The sequence below is a fragment of the Oryx dammah genome, unplaced genomic scaffold, assembly GCF_014754425.2.
Source record: "Oryx dammah isolate SB20612 unplaced genomic scaffold, SCBI_Odam_1.1 HiC_scaffold_5, whole genome shotgun sequence".
NCBI classification, from domain to species: Eukaryota; Metazoa; Chordata; class Mammalia; order Artiodactyla; family Bovidae; genus Oryx; species Oryx dammah.
The window spans coordinates 87840264-87856376 of record NW_024070189.1 but is presented as its reverse complement, the minus strand read 5'-3'; the positions used below and the strand labels follow the sequence as shown (position 1 = coordinate 87856376).

General features: G+C 37.2%; 1 protein-coding gene across 1 annotated transcript in view; it reads right to left on the bottom strand.

Moving 5' to 3' along the window:
• The window catches only part of RAD50 (RAD50 double strand break repair protein), a 114313-nt gene that overhangs the window by 26860 nt on the left and 71340 nt on the right, over nucleotides 1-16113 (bottom strand). The window contains exons 14-20 of the mRNA XM_040241825.1: nucleotides 13575-13764; nucleotides 11091-11217; nucleotides 10263-10456; nucleotides 7919-8029; nucleotides 7395-7487; nucleotides 7194-7307; nucleotides 477-604 (exon numbers count right to left, since the gene is read on the bottom strand). Coding sequence (XP_040097759.1) covers nucleotides 477-604; nucleotides 7194-7307; nucleotides 7395-7487; nucleotides 7919-8029; nucleotides 10263-10456; nucleotides 11091-11217; nucleotides 13575-13764 — 957 coding nt within the window. The remainder of the gene's footprint in view (nucleotides 1-476; nucleotides 605-7193; nucleotides 7308-7394; nucleotides 7488-7918; nucleotides 8030-10262; nucleotides 10457-11090; nucleotides 11218-13574; nucleotides 13765-16113) is intronic.

Below are 16113 nucleotides of genomic sequence, written 5' to 3'. Positions count from 1 at the left end.
TATAGTAAGTATCAATAAAACCAGATGAAAGAAGAATCTAATTAATCAAATGCTCTGGCTGGCACATAATTATACCTGGGACCATGTACAGTGGGTCACCAAGGACAAAGAACTGGCTGTAACTCCGCTAGCAATTACAGAAAGCATAAGCACTGACCCAGGCAGGGTTCAGAGGCCAGATATTCTTTCTATCATTAACTTGTGAAGCAGGCTTGCTAAAGTCTATGAATTAGATATGTTTAATACTGGCTATCACTGCACAGTTACAATGTGACTATAAATTCTGTGTTACTACTTCTTCAGTATTAGGTTTATAAAGCCATTAAATGTATTTGTATGCAACTGCCCACCTTTCAAGTTTGAAAGGACACTCTGGGCACAGGTTTAAATTCTTTAAAAAAAAATGCATTGAATATATTTCACATGTCAATAATAAGGACCTTTATTTAAACTAAAGACTATTTTTAAAAACGCACTTTTTCATTTGTAAAACCTGCATTTGACCCATTTCCTTCAAATGTTGTTTTCTTTCTTCTTCAACTTCTTTTAGTTCTTCATTTCTTTTTCTTAAAGTAAGGTTATCCTGTAGCCACCTTTCTTGTATCTAAATGTAAATATTAAATTCATTAACAAAAATAATCAAGTTACCAACATGTGATTCACAGCAGGTAACTGGCAACAGGCAGTACCAATTCTGCCTTAGACTCATGTGTAACTCAGCAGGCGGAGAAGCCAGTGTAAAGGGACCTCCAGGCCTAGACAATCTGGAAGGCCCATATACACACAAAAGACATTTAAATGATGAGAGAAAATGCTACAACTAGATTTTCAGTATTTCATACCTAGGCCCCATAGGATCATCTTTCCTAAGAACCTCAAAATGGAGCCCACTGATCTAAGAGATACAAGAGAGCAAGACTACTATCAAAGTCTCCCCCACTTTTTCCCCTAGTTGTATTTGTCTACTAACATGTGCCAAGACCATTATATACGGTATGTCAGATAAGATGTTCACCTTCAAGCTGACAAGGCAGTAAGAAGTTTCACAAAAATAGTATGTCTATATACTTGATGACATTTTTTCTGGCCACTGAATTGAACTGAAAAACTTTAAATTTAGCTGTTCTTGTTGAGTAGTTTTGTCCTTAAAAAGCAACCATTAAATCATTTGGTGGCAGCAGCACCACACAATTATTTCAGTAGTTTTCCTGGTGATTATAACGGACTATGTTGTCAAGAGACAAACAGAATACAATTTATAAGTTGACTCTTTGCAACTTAGGGAGAAAAAGTCTTCCTGCAAAAAAATGGTGATTTGGCCCAAAAGAGCCTGAATATAAAAAATTTACCTTAAGTTTGGAGTCAGGCCTTTTCAAAGAAGACCCTTCTACAGCAACCTGAGAAAAACTCAGAGTGGAGGGAAGTGGGGGTTAGGGGAGGAGGCAGATCTTTGATAATAACGTTTTGTTGCCAAAGTCAGACACCAGAGTCACCACGGTCTTGGGAAGTGGGAGATCAGAAGGGAAGCCACTTCTCTCACATGCTTAATGCTCACATCCAACCCTGCCCATCTATAAATCACTATTCTGAGTTTTGCTGTTTTTTTTTTTTTAACTTCATTAAGGCTCCTTTCAGTTTTCCTACAACTAATAATGTAAATATATACATATCTATTAAAGGCATCATAATAAGCTAGAGATGACGAGAACGATATAGTTGTAAACTACCTTTTGTTGCCAAGGCAACCTAATGTACCACCATAGCTGCTATGATTCCCCAAGATTCTTCCATGGGGGACTATGCTTATACTTCTTCCTTATTAGGAACAAAAGAATGTGGCATTGCTTGCTTTTATCTAACAGAACAATGGAATTTGCTTTCATGAATACCTGAAAGGATTCTCTGAAGGGTTATCACATTCTTAGGTGAGACTGATTTTTTGCATGAAATAACATCCCTGGTCTGTTAGCCTGCACGGTCACCAGAAAGCTAGACATTTCTTTCTTTCAGGTCAGCTTCTAATTGTTTTTTCATTCAGGAAGACAGTATTCAGCACAGTAGTTAAGAGTATAGGCTTTGAAGTCAGATATACCTAGGCTCAAATCTCAGCATTGCAACTTTCAAACAGGATGACTTCGGGCAAACTAGTTTAAATTCTCTGAGCCTCAGTTTACTTGTAACATAGGGATAATAATACCACCTGTCAAGAGAACTACTTTAATGTTAAAAGAGTTATTGTATATAAAAAGTACTAAATACAATGCTTAGCTCAATAAGCTAGTGAAATTTTTGGGGGGTCAAATCTGTCCTTGTACTTTGAGGCTTCCCTGATGGCTCAGATGGTAAAGCGTCTGCCTGCAATGCAGACCCAGGTTCGATCCCTGGGTTGGGAAGATCTCCTGGAGAAGGAAATGGCAACCCACTCCAGTACTCTTAAGCAATAAAAATTCCAGTTACAGCCTTCAAAATATAAAGTATCAGAGGAAGAAGAGATAAAGTATCAGAGAAAACTAGATGCAGTCATAAAACTGTTTTTCCATTATACTAGCAATTTGACAATGTAGGGTCAAGTTCGAATCTATTACTTTTATGACCTTTGGCAAGTCAGGTTACCTCCAGTTTCCTTCATCTGAAAAATGAGGAAGATTATTAAACTTTCAAATTTTTTAATTCTGTGGAGTAAATTTAATAGGGCTTAAGTACATAAATATGCTGTTAGGTTCTTCAACTGTTTGATAGTAATCCTAGTCACTCAGTTCAGAGAGTAGTTTAATGCATGTGGTTTGCCACCTAAAGGAAACATGAAAATTAGCTGCATTATAGGTACTTGTGATAGAGTAATACGCTGGATAAACTACATTCCAAAATTCACCAAAAGTCTAGTTGGGGAAAATGCCATTTATAGAGCAATTTCCTGAAAGCTATACAGTGCTCTGACTCAGTAACTGATACATCGGAACCCCTGAGGACCTTTAACAAAATATACATGCCTCTGCCCATGTCCCAGAGGTTCTGATTTATTGATCTGGAATGGAGACAGATGTGTATTTTCAATAACCCAGGTGATTTATTTTTTTTAATTGAGATGTAACTCATATACCATAAAATTTGCCACTTTTTCAATTCAGTGGTTTCAGTGTATTCATAAAGTGCTAATTCCAGCACATTTTATTGCCCCCCAAACTCCACACCCATTAGTAGTCACTCTCTATTCCCTTTTCTCTCTTTCCCCCTTATCCCAAGCAACACTAATCTGCTGTCTCTATGATCTGCCTATTCTATACATTTCATGTTAATAGACTCATACAGCATGGTCTTTAGTGACGGACTTCTCTCATTTAAGCATGATGCTTTCAAGGCTTGTCCAGATTATAGCATCTATTATTCCCTTACTTTTAATGGTTGAGTGATATCCTGTGAGGACTTCCCTCGTAGCTCAGACGGTAAGGCGTCTGTCTACAATGTGGGAGACCTGGGTTCCATCCCTGGGTTGGGAAGATCCCATGGAGAAGGAAATGGCAATCCACTCCAGTACAACTGCCTGGAAAATCCCATGGACAGAGGAGCCTGGCAGGCTACAGTCCATGGGGTCACAGAGTCGGACACGACTGAGTGACTTCACTAATATTTTATGTGTCAACTTGACACCACAGGGTGCCTAGACACTGGTCAAACACTATGCTGTCTATGACAGTGTTTCTGGGTGAGATTAAAATTTAAATTGGTAGATGGAATAAAGCAGACTGCCCTTCCTAACGTGGATGGGCCATATCCAGTCAACTAAAGACTTGAACAGCACAAAAAAGGCTGATTAAGGGGTAATCATCTTGCCTGACTGTATGAGCTGGGATGGTGGTTTTTTTTCCTGTCTTCATATTTAAGGTGAAACCTTGGCTCTTCTTGGATCGAGAGACTATTTTAACTCTCCTAGTTCTCAGGCCAGAACTACACCATCAGCTCTCCTGGGTCTCCAGCTTGCCAACCACAAATCTTGGGAATTCTCAGCCTCCACAATCACTTGAGTTAATTCCTTACGATAACTATCTTTGTCTATATCTTTATCTGTATTTATCAGTCTCTTATTGGTTCTGTTTCTCTGGAGATTCCTGGCAAATATATATGAATATACCACATTCTGTTCATCCATTCATCAGGTGATAACAATTTGGGCTGTTTTCCATATTTTATGCAAATATATTTGAGAGGGCTATGGCAACTCTAGTACTCTTGCCTGGAAAATCCCATGGACGAGGAGCCTGGTAGGCTGCAGTCCATGGGGTTGCTAAGAGTCAGACACAACTGAGCGACTTCACTTTCACTTTTCCTTTCAGGCATTGGAGAAGGAAATGGCAACCCACTCCAATGTTCTTGCCTGGAGAATCCCAGGGACGGGGGAGCCTGGTGGGGTGTTTTCTATGGGGTTGCATAGAGTCGGACACGACTGAAGCGACTTAGCAGCAGTGGCAGCAGCATGCAAATATATATTTTAAGTTCTTGGTTATATAATTAGGAGTGGGAAAAACCCATGTGATTTTGATAGGTGCCTATAGCTAACTTTTGCTCTCCAAACACTCTTAACATTTATTTTAGGCTCCAAGCATACCACCTTCTACAGAACCTTCCTCAAGGGATAATAAAGGTACTGAAACACACTGCAAAAAAAAAAGGACTCAGAAAAAAAAAAAAAGCCCCATGAAGTTTGTTGAAGACCTGGTTTCTGTTAATCTATACGGTGTCTTCCTTTCTTTCCATGAATGCCTACAGAGACATTTTTCTCTGGTCTCAGTCCAGGAAACTGGTTTTAGTTTTGAAACAATGTGAATCTTAATTATGACTTTCTCTTTTCATGTGACTACTGAGATCTTCAGCAAGCATATAAGATTTCATGGCCTACATTTTATATACTTAGTACTCTCCTGCTTCACGGTCCTTCTTCTTATCCTTATTTCTACACTGTTTCATTTTCTCATTAATTTATTACTTAGCATTGCTTTATGTAAATAATTAGTAAACAATTTCTAGAACAAGGTAGGTTATAAAAGTAAACTAATGTAGTCAGATCTACTAAATTTAGACCATCAACTTGAAAAGGGTCACAGACTGGTATTATCTTAACTATCTTTGTATATTTGTATAGACTTTTTATTTACAGATTGTGATCTTAAATAGAAAACACACATAATAAGCTAATGGTAACTATTATATATGCATCATAAATTTATATAGCATTTATTAGATGGCAGAGATTCAGTTTACCTCTGACTGTTACTCATATGGGAAGGACTGATGTTGAAACTGAAACTCCAATACTTTGGCCACCTGATGCGAAGGGCTGACTCATTTGAAAAGACCCTGATGCTGGGAAAGATTGAGGGCAGGAGGAGAAGGGGACGACAGAGGATGAGATGGTTGGATGGCATCACCGACTCAATGAACATGAGTTTGGGTAAACTCCAGGAGTTGGTAATGGACAGGGAGGCCTGGCATGCTGCGGTTCATTGGGTCACAAAGAGTTGGACACGACTGAGCAACTGAACTGAACTGATACTCATATTTAGGATATGGCTAATCTTTAAAGAGATTTTAACCATTATTTACAACCAAGTGTTTAAAGCATTCAAACATCAAATTTTGTTCAAAACAGCAAGAACAGAGAAACGGTATAGTTTTTAAAGATATTAACCATCATGTTCATATAAGACATGTTGAAAATTATTTTCTCAATGTGATTTTAATTATACGGTAGAAATTAATTTCTTTAATAGAGAAAGCAAATAAAGGAATCAAATGAAAAACAATATATAGTCTACTTACAACATTTAAGAATAATATAGAGAAGTGACAATTGTCAGCAGGGGAGGGAGACTTTTAATTTTATGTTTTTATGTTTAAATTTTTACCAGGGAAGTCTCTTACTAAAAACAAAAAAGGAAAGAAGCAATCACAATGTTATTATAATTGCTTTTCTCAGGGAACCCTCCTACACTGTTGGTGGGAATATAAATTGGTGCAGCCACTGTGGAAAAATAGTACGGAGGTTCCTCAGAAAACTGAAACAATTACCATATGAACCAGCAACTCCACTCCTGGGCATACATCCAGATGAAATTATAATTCAAAAAGATACACACAGCCCCCACATTCAGAGCAGCGCTATTCACAATAGCCAAGACATGGAAGTAACCTAAAGGTCCACTGAGACATGAATAAAGCTGTGGTTCATACATAGGGAGTATTACTCAGCCGTTAAAAAGAATGAAATAACTCTATTTGCAGCAACATGGATGCCAACAAGATTACCCTACATGAAGTCAGAAAAACAAAGACAAATACCATATGATGTCATTTATACAGAGAATCTAAAATATGATACAAATGAACCTATGGTGGCACGGCGGTGAAGAGCCCGCCTGCCCCTGCAGGAGATGCAAGAGACACGGGTTCGATCCCTGGGTCAGGAAAATCCCCTTGGACGGAAATGGTAACCCACTCCAGTATTCTTGCCTGAGAAATCCCACGGACAGAGGAGCCTGGTGGGCTTCAGTCCATGGGGTCACAAAGAGTCAGACACGACTGAGCATGCACGCACACACATGAAACAGAATCATGGACACAGAAAGAAGACTAGTGGTTGCCAAAGGGGAGGGATGTGAGAGAGGGTGGGGACTGGGAGTTGGGATTAGCATATGCAAACTGGTATATACAGAATGGATAAACAACAAAGTGCTACTGTATAGCACAGGGAACTATATCAATATCCTGTGATAAACCATAATGGAAAAGAATATGAAAATGAGTGTATACGTAATACATAACTGAGTCACTTTGCTGTACAGCAGTAACTGACACAACATGGTAATCCAACTATACTTCAATAAAAAAAAAGAATACAATCAGAAAAAAAATTTATGGTCAAAAGAATCACAATAACTCAAGTTACACCAAGTGTACTTTTTTAAAATTTCATTTTACAAATGAAAATATGTCTGTTTTTATAGTACCACAGGAAAATTTGCTTTGTCTCTCAATGATGTAAAAGAGAAACATACTCTTTATAAATATATACACAAGAATTGCTTTTCCCTACTGTTTTCATATCTACTCAATGCAAGTATTAAAGAGTAAAAATTAAAAAAGGTAACAATGTTACTGGTATAAATACCACCATAATCATCAGCAAAAAAAGGACCTACCTTCTGTGTATCAATATCTTGTCTCATGATTCCCATTTCCTTATTAATCTTTTCTTTGTGTTTCTCACACTCACTTAGTTGAGCTATTACTTTATTAAGTTCAGTTTCTTTTTGCTACAAAAAAGAAAATTTCTTAAGCACAAGAAATAAAAATATAAACAAATCATTTTAAATTATATTCAATTAAGTAGTTTTAATTACCTTCTTATAGTCATCTTTTCCATCTTGAATATAATTCTCAATGTCTTTCATGTAACTGTGAATATTTTTAACCTTCTCTTTGATTTCATTTATCTGTAGAAAAATGTTTATTAAATATTGTAGGCATTTAGGAAGATTTATTTCCAAGGAATATCTTATATTAAGGTAACAAAAACTTAACAGGAGCATACAGTGAAACATGGGCTTGGAAGTTAGAAACGCTGGTTCCAGTTTCCATCACTGACACATTTTATCTCAAATCAAATTTTATGACCTCCCTTTATTACCTATGGGATTAGATTAAAAGCTCTCAATTCTCAAACTTCTATTAATAGTTTAAATCAAGAAGCAAAATAATACAAAAAAAAGCAAAATAATTTACAATTAATCCTTATTTAAGAAAAAGATGTCACAAATATTTTATGTTTTTAATTTTATGTGAAATATCAGTGTCCAACTTGGTGCTTTTAATATAATAATTTAAAAAAATGTTTTTGGTAAATATATAATAAATGAAATCTTACTTTATCTTGTGCTATTTTGTGGCTTGTATTTTTTTTGTTGATTAATTCTTCTTTTTCCTGCTGAAATTTTTCCAGTGTTGTTTCCAAAGGGCTTAGCTGCTCTTTAGCATCCTAAAGATATAAAAAATATAAGACCTTATATAATAGCATTACATTATCTTATTTCAGACTTCATAGTCATAATAAAACCACTTTCTATGTACCAGGCTTTAAAAATGTTTTAAATGATTAAATCATTCATTTGCTCCTTTCAACAACCCTATGAGGAAAGCACCATTATTTTCATGCTAAATTTCAGATGAGCACAGAAATGATTTGTCCAGGGTCCCCAAAACCAGTAAACGAAGGAGCCAGGATTCAAATCTCATTCAACTCCAGAGTTGCTCTTTAGCCACTATGCTGTACTGTGTCCAGCAAGTATATATGCTATACTGACTTGATTCTTTCTTTTCAAAATTTTAATTTTGTCTTGGGGTATAGCCAATTAACAATGTTGTGACAGTTTCAGATGAACAGGGAAGCGGCTAAGCCATACATACACCTGTATCCATTCTCCCCCAAACTCCTCTCCTATCCAGGCTGCCATATAACATTGAGCAGAGTTCTATGTGCTACACAGTAGGTCCTTGCTGGTTATCCATTTTAAATATAGTAGTGTGTACATGTATATGCCAAACTCTCTAATTATCCCTTTCCTTCATCCGTCCCCAGCCTGGCAACCATAAGTTCTTTCTCTAGGTCTGTAGGTCTCCTTCTGTTTTGTAAGTTCATTTGTATCATTTCTTTTTAGATCACTGACTTGATTCTTAATCTATGCCATGTGCTTCCAATTATATGAACATGTGGCTTCAGGTATAAATTTCCCTGAGTTTGTAGGGGTCCATATCAGCTCTGTGTAACTGAAGAATAGGAAAGTTCTTTCAGTTCAGTTCTTTCTTCCACAGATGGAAATATGATTATAAAGGAACTTTTGACATTAAGCTTAGCTTGCTGAAGCTAAGTAGATATTTTATGGTAATTAAACCATACTACTACACTGATGTAGGTGTGTCCTGACTTATTTTGGAAAGAAAGGGGTTTTCAAAAAACTATTTTAATCAGAAGTCCACATCATTTGGCCTTGCAACATCTCTATAGCATAATATAATAACCGTTGTTCAAAACCCTGATCCTCAAAAGATCCTAAAGTACCTAGTGAATTCATAAAGGTAGAAACAATTATTCAGAATTAGTTCAGTGTCAGTATATTTTATATTAGGAAGTGGTTAGGTATGGTAGGAAGTCAGATGTCTTACATATCGTAAGATATATACCAGTAAATTAACTCTGTCTCCTACTAACTGTATGAACTTGGACAAATCATGGGATATCTGCAAGTCTCAACTTCTTTTTCTATAAGAAGGAAATTTTTTCACATTTATCAAAATGATACACTGAGTGCAAAATGAGATACAATAGTTTCAATGTCACAGTGTTTTATAAGCAGTAAAAAAATAAAAAAGGTAGTACTACTATTTATACTATACTCTAAGCCTCTGATATTCTGTAATCTAAAACTACTTAAGAAACATTTATAGTAACAACAGATTCAGTAATATACTTAGTTCTTACTGAATGTGCACAGTTATAAACCTAGATAAGACTATTTTTTATAAAACTGTTCAAAAATTTAATTGGCTGAGTCTTAGGTTTGATTTGGGGCTTTTCTGGTGGTTCAGCTGGTAAAGAATTCGCCTGCAACACGGGAGACCTGGCTTTGATCCCGGGGTTGGGAAGATACCTTGGAGAAGGGAACAGCTACCCACTCCAGTATTCTGACCTGGAGAATTCCACAGACTGTATAGTCCGTGCGGTCGCCAAGAGTCGGACATGACTGAGCGACTCTCACTTTCACTTTTTACTTAGGTCTGATTAAACTAGATGAGGGATGCCAATTAGGTTCCATTCCATGTGTCAACTCAGTGCCTGCTGATTGTAGTGTGAAGTACGCTGAAATTACATCTGGAATCAAAGAAGAGTGCTATGTCTGAGAGGCAGTGTCTGCCATCCATGTAGGATTTTTAGATAAGACAAATCTCCAATACAAGTAGGAATCCTTATATGGAGTTAGCAGCCACCACCAGACCAGCCCCAGTAATAGGAAGTTTATTACTTAACCAGGCAGCCAGTTCTTTCTTCTTATGGCCAGTAAATCTTCTCCCAGAAGTCTTTTCCTATTAGTAAAAGTTCTGTATACCATTTTGAATTGATTCTCACAATAACCATATTTTGGCCATTGTCCCAAAAAGAGCACTTCATATAATTGAACTAATTATAAAAAACAAATACATATGAATGTTTTTACCTTTATTTCTCTGTATAAGGACTGAACTTCAGTGGATAATTCCACAGTCTGTTCTTCTAGCTGCTGCCGACGTTGTAAATTAGTGGATATCTGAAGTTTCTCTGATTTAAGTTCATTTGCTGTGCTTTTTAGGTGTTGAATCTGTTCCTGCTGGTCCTGTATAAGCTTACGGTTCAATTCTATCTTACTAGAAACTGCATGAGAACACATCCATACAGTGATTAATGGAAGAAAATACTCTAAGTAACATCTTTCCAGTTTATAGGTCTGTGGCATTCACAATGGCTGAGTTTCTGTGGGTCCCACCCACTGCAAGAAAAATGCCAGAACAATCTATCCAGCTCCCAAACCCGCCTGCTGTCCCAACAGCCAGGGGTGAGCTCATAGGGCAGATATGACTGAGAAAGAGAAAAGCTTATCTATTATTTGGGCTACACTTGTGGCTCAGCTGGGCAAGAATCCGCCTGCAATGCAGGAGACCTGGGTTCAATCCCTGGGTTGGGAAGATCCCCTGGAGAAGGGAAAGGCTACCCACTCCAGTATTCTGGCCTGGAGAAATCCATGGACTCTATAGTCCATGCGGTCACAAAGACATGTACATGACTGAGCGACTTTCACTTTCCATCTATTACTAATTATTCAAAAGTTCTATTATTCAAAGTCTGTTCTGTAAAGAAAGGAAACTGAGAAGTGATGCTTTTGAGAAAAGAAAGTGACTATACTGTGGACTGGAAGACTGTTCCTTGTCCACATAATAGTTATAAAATTAATGGTAAAAACCATATGCTTGGAATGTTGAAGTCTTTATAAGGAAACACACTCTATTACCTGTATCTAATTTGTGTTGTTTTTCTTGTTTTTCCTGGTTTACTTGCTGAACACTTCGATCCAAATCTAGTCCTTGGAGTTTAGCTGCTTGCTGTGCAATTTTTCTTTCAACATCTTTTAGTTCCATCTTAAGAATAAATCAAAGTTATTTCCTTTAGGAAATTTTTGGCATTATCATTATTCAAAATCTTTACAAATTAACTGCTTTTAATTACTTTAAAAATCTAATTTGTAACTGTTCTCAGATATAATTTTAACAAATTTTAATATCATAAAAATGAAATTATTTTTATGCTTCAGTCAGTCAGTTCAGTTGCTCAGTCGTATCTAACTCTTTGTGACTCCATGGACTGCAGCAAGCCAGGCTTCCCTGTACATCACTAATACCTGGAGCTTGCTCAAACTCACGTCCATTGAGTCGGTGATGCCATCCAATCATCTCATCCTCTGTTGTCCCCTTCTCCTCCTGCCTTCAGTCTTTCCCAGCATCAGGATCATGAATCAGTTCTTCACATCAGGTGGCCAAAGTACTGGAGTTTCGGCTTCAGCATCAGTCCCTCCAATGAATATTCAGGACTGATTTCCTTTAAGACTGACTGGTTAGATCTCCTTGCAGTCCAAGGGACTCTCAGGAGTCTTCTCCAACACCACAGTTCAAAAGAATCAATTCTTCAGTGCTCAGCTTTCTTTATAGTCCAACTCTCGCATTCATACATGATTACTGGAAAAACCACAGCTTTGACTATACAGACCTTTGTCAGCAATGTAACGTCTGGGCTTTTTAATATGCTGTCTAGGTTGGTCATAGCTTTTCTTCCAAGCAGCAGGCATCTTTTACTTTCAGGCTGCAGTCACCATCTGCAGTGATTTTGGAGCCCAAGAAAATAAGGTCTCTCACTACTTCTCCATCTATTAGCCATGAAGTGATGAGACTGGATGCCATGATCTTAGTTTTTTGTATGTTGAGTTTTAAGCCAGCTTTTTCACTCTCCTCTTTCACTTTCATCAAGAGGCTCTTTAGTTCTTCTTCACTTTCTGCCATAAGGGTGGTGTCATATGCTTATCTGAGGTTATTGATATTTCTCCTGGCAATCTTGACTCCAGCTTGTGCTTCATCGAGCCCAGAATTTCGCATGATGTACTCTGCATATAAGTTAAATAACAGGGTGACAGAATACAACCTTGACGTACTCCTTTCCCAATTTGGAACAGTCCATTGTTCCATGGCCAAGTCTAACTGTTGCTTCTTGACCTGCATACAGATTTCTCAGAAGGCAGGTAAGATGTTCTGGTATTCCCATCTCTTTCAGAATTTTCCACAGTTTGTTGTGATCCACACAGTCAAAGGCTTTGGTGTAATCAATAAAGCAGAAGTAGATGTTTTTCTGGAACTCTCTTGCTTTTTTGATGATCCAGCGGATGTTGGCAATTTGATCTCTGGTTCCTTTGGCTTTTCTAAATCCAGCTTGAACATCTGGAAGTTCACAGTTCATGTACTGTTGAAGCCTGGCTTGGAGAATTTTGAGCATTACTTTGCTAGCATGTGAGATGAGTGCAACTGTGCAGTAGTTTGAATCTTCTTTGGTATTGCCTTTACTTGGGATTGGAATGAAAACTGACCTTTCACAGTCCTGTGGCCACTGCTGAGTTTTCCCAATTTGTTGGCATATTGAGTGCAGCACTTTCACAGTATCATCTTTCAGGATTTGAAACAGCTCAACTGGAATTCCATCACCTCCACTAGCTTTGTTCATAGTGAAGCTTCCTAAGGCTCACTTGACTTCACATTCCAGGATGTCTGGCTCTAGGTTAGTGATCACACCATTTTCATTATCTTGGTCATGAAGATCTTTTTTGTACACTTCTTCTGTGTATTCTTGACACCTCTTAATACCTTCTGCTTCTGTTAGGTCCACACCATTTCTGTCCATTATTGTGCCCATCTTTGCATGAAATGTTCCCTTGGTATCTCTAATTTTCTTCAAGAGCTCTCTGGTCTCTTAATTTTATGCTTAAGTTAATTTAAATGATGAAAATAAAAGGCACCTTCCCAGGTGGCTCAGTGGTAAAGAATCTGCCTGCCAATGCAGGAAACACAAGAGACGTGGGTCTGATCCCTGGGTCGGGAAGATCTGTGGAGAAGGAAATGGCAATCCACTCCAGTATTCTTGCCTGAAAAAATTCCCATGGAGAGAAGCAACTGGTGCACTATAGTCCATGGGGCCACAATGAGTCAGACCCAACTGAGGACGCAAATTAAAGGAAGCAGACTGAAAAAGAAAAATAATTCTCCTAACTTATGGATAAAAAGAACTAAACTCAGAAGTGTAAGTTAAGCAGTTACTCCCTGAAACTACCTGAAATTCAGAATAGGGAACTCCAAACACAATTTGTACCAGAAAACTAGCTACTGAAACACTCACACGTCATTTTCAAACCACCATGAAACAAGTTTTACTCTGCATTAAACTGCAGTAACTGTACCTGGAGCCTCTCCATAATTGTAATATCTGTCAGACACACTTTAGCACTTTCTTCTTCAGGTATAATTGCACCCAAGAGTGTTTCCTGTTCTTCTATGTCATTCTTGAGGCGCTGTATATCTCTGTTCACACTCTGAAGTTTGTTTCTTAATTCTGGCATTTCCTTCTCCTTCAAATCAATTATGCTTTGCCTTCACAGAAAACACAATTAAAAATAAGCAATGTAATGTTTCTTCATAAGGAGATGGAAGTTACATATTTTTTGGCAAGAATACCATAGAAGTGATGTTGTATCCTTCTACGGACACATGACGTCAGTATGTTACTCTTACTTAGTAAAGACAGTGTCAGCCAGATTTATCCACTGTAAAGTTACTATTTTTCTCTGTGTAATCAATAAATACCTAGGAGAAATACACTGAAGACAATGTAAACATTCTGTTTTCCTCAAACCTTTGTCCACTGATTTTAGTACCTATTGAGAGATCTTCATAGCAACAATTTTACCATGCTGTCTGCCAAACTGAAGGATATTTTACAAATTACCAGACCATACTCATCAGAAGTGTCAAGATCATGAAAGAGAAAGAAGAACTATGGTAGTCCACAAAGGAGCCTAAGGATAAATATTAATAACAAGGATAATACATGCAATGTGGAGATCCTAAGTTGGATCCTGAAATAGAAAAGGGATATTAACAGAAAGACTGCTAAAATTCGAACGTGGTTTGTAGTTTAATAGAATTATACCAAAGTTAATTTCTTGATTTTGATAGCCATATTATGGTTAACATAAATTGTGAACATCAGGAGAAACAAGGTGAAGATATATGTGAACTCTGTACTATCTTTGTAAATTTTCTTTAAGTGTAAAATTACAAAATAAAAAGTTTTAAAAGTTTAAAACTTTTAAAATAAAAACTTTAAACATTAAAAAAACGAAGGATGGAAGAAAAGAGGAAGGAAGGAAGGAAACCATTCAGTCAAATGCTACATGGGTTTATGGTACAAAAGCTGTTGAACCCACTTTACCACTGCTACTCTAGCTAATGAGTTATCACCCCTGTGGCAGGTACTGTGCCCAAACCTGTTTTTGTTAATACCTCAGAAACAACAAAACTTGTATTTAATCTGAAAAATAAAAACTATTAAGCTTATTTCAGAAAAGTTTTAAATTCTTAATCAAAATCAAATTAGCATGATAAATTAAACTGATTTCTAATGACAATCTTATAATAAACTAGAAACTCAAGCATTAGCTTTACACTGTTATTACTTAATGATTTTTTAAAAGTCCACACTATGACCAAGAAATGCCAACCAACCAATCTGTGGCAACAAAAGACCTGTAATCTTTTACACCAGAGCAATGGAAAACTTTCCCAAATAAATATTAACATATTCAGATTATGAATAATTCATGCTCACATTACTTCCTGATGTTATGGACCAGAAGTTAGGTGCCCGCTACCTCAAAAGTGACAAAGTTACAATAGCCTAATGACAATCAAGCATTCACTTGACTGGGTCATCTTTGTGGAGAACTACAGGCATCCATTAAATTTTAACCCCATTTTTACATTTGCATACACACACATAGATGTGGTCTCTGTAAAAAAAGAGCAGTAACACTATGACCAATAAAAAACAGCAGAAGTAACACTATGACAGTTTCTGGGCCCAGGCCTTAACACATTTGCTCTTAGAATACTTCCTGCAGTAATCTAGCCACTATGCTGCCAAAAGCCCAAGACACAGGTGGAAGCCACATGAAGGCGTTCTGTGTGACGGCATAGGCAAGCCCGTGGCCAACAGTCAGCATCACTGCCAACCATATGAGTGAACCATCTGAATGCCCAGGCCAGTAGAGCCTCAGATGAGCTCCCAGCCAACAGTCAGCATCATCACCGGCCATATGAGTGAACTATACTGCATGTCCAGGCTCACAGAGCCTTGAAATGACTGCAGTCAACATGTGACTGCAATTGCATGAAATACCCAAATAAGAACTAGTTAGTTTTAAGCCCAATTATCCCACAGAACCATGGAAGATCATAATAAATTACTGTTGTGAGGTACCAAGTTTTGAGAGGGGTTTGTTATGCAGCAATAAACACATGGAACTACAGTTACTAAAGTTCTCATTCATTCAGCAAATAGTTACCAAAATTACAAAACACAAAGAATTACAGAGGCACAACAATGATTAAGATATGTACTTTACTCTGACAAGGGAGCTGTGTTGGCAAGGGTCCTAAAATATTAATACAGTGTTGATTTCTGCTCTTCATAATTTATCAGTTTGACATAGAACTACATGTACTTTCTACCAACTTCTAATGTTATCTTTCACTTGATGTCTTTAAGGTCCTGCCTTATTCCTTTTCATTCTCAAATTATTGCTTTTGTCTCCATATGACATGCTCTCTGTAGCCCCTAATGATCTGGTTTTTATTCTTGATGATTAGTTATCTATCACTACATAACACAACACCCCAAAACTTAGCAGCTTAAAACACAATAGCACTTATTTAATACCA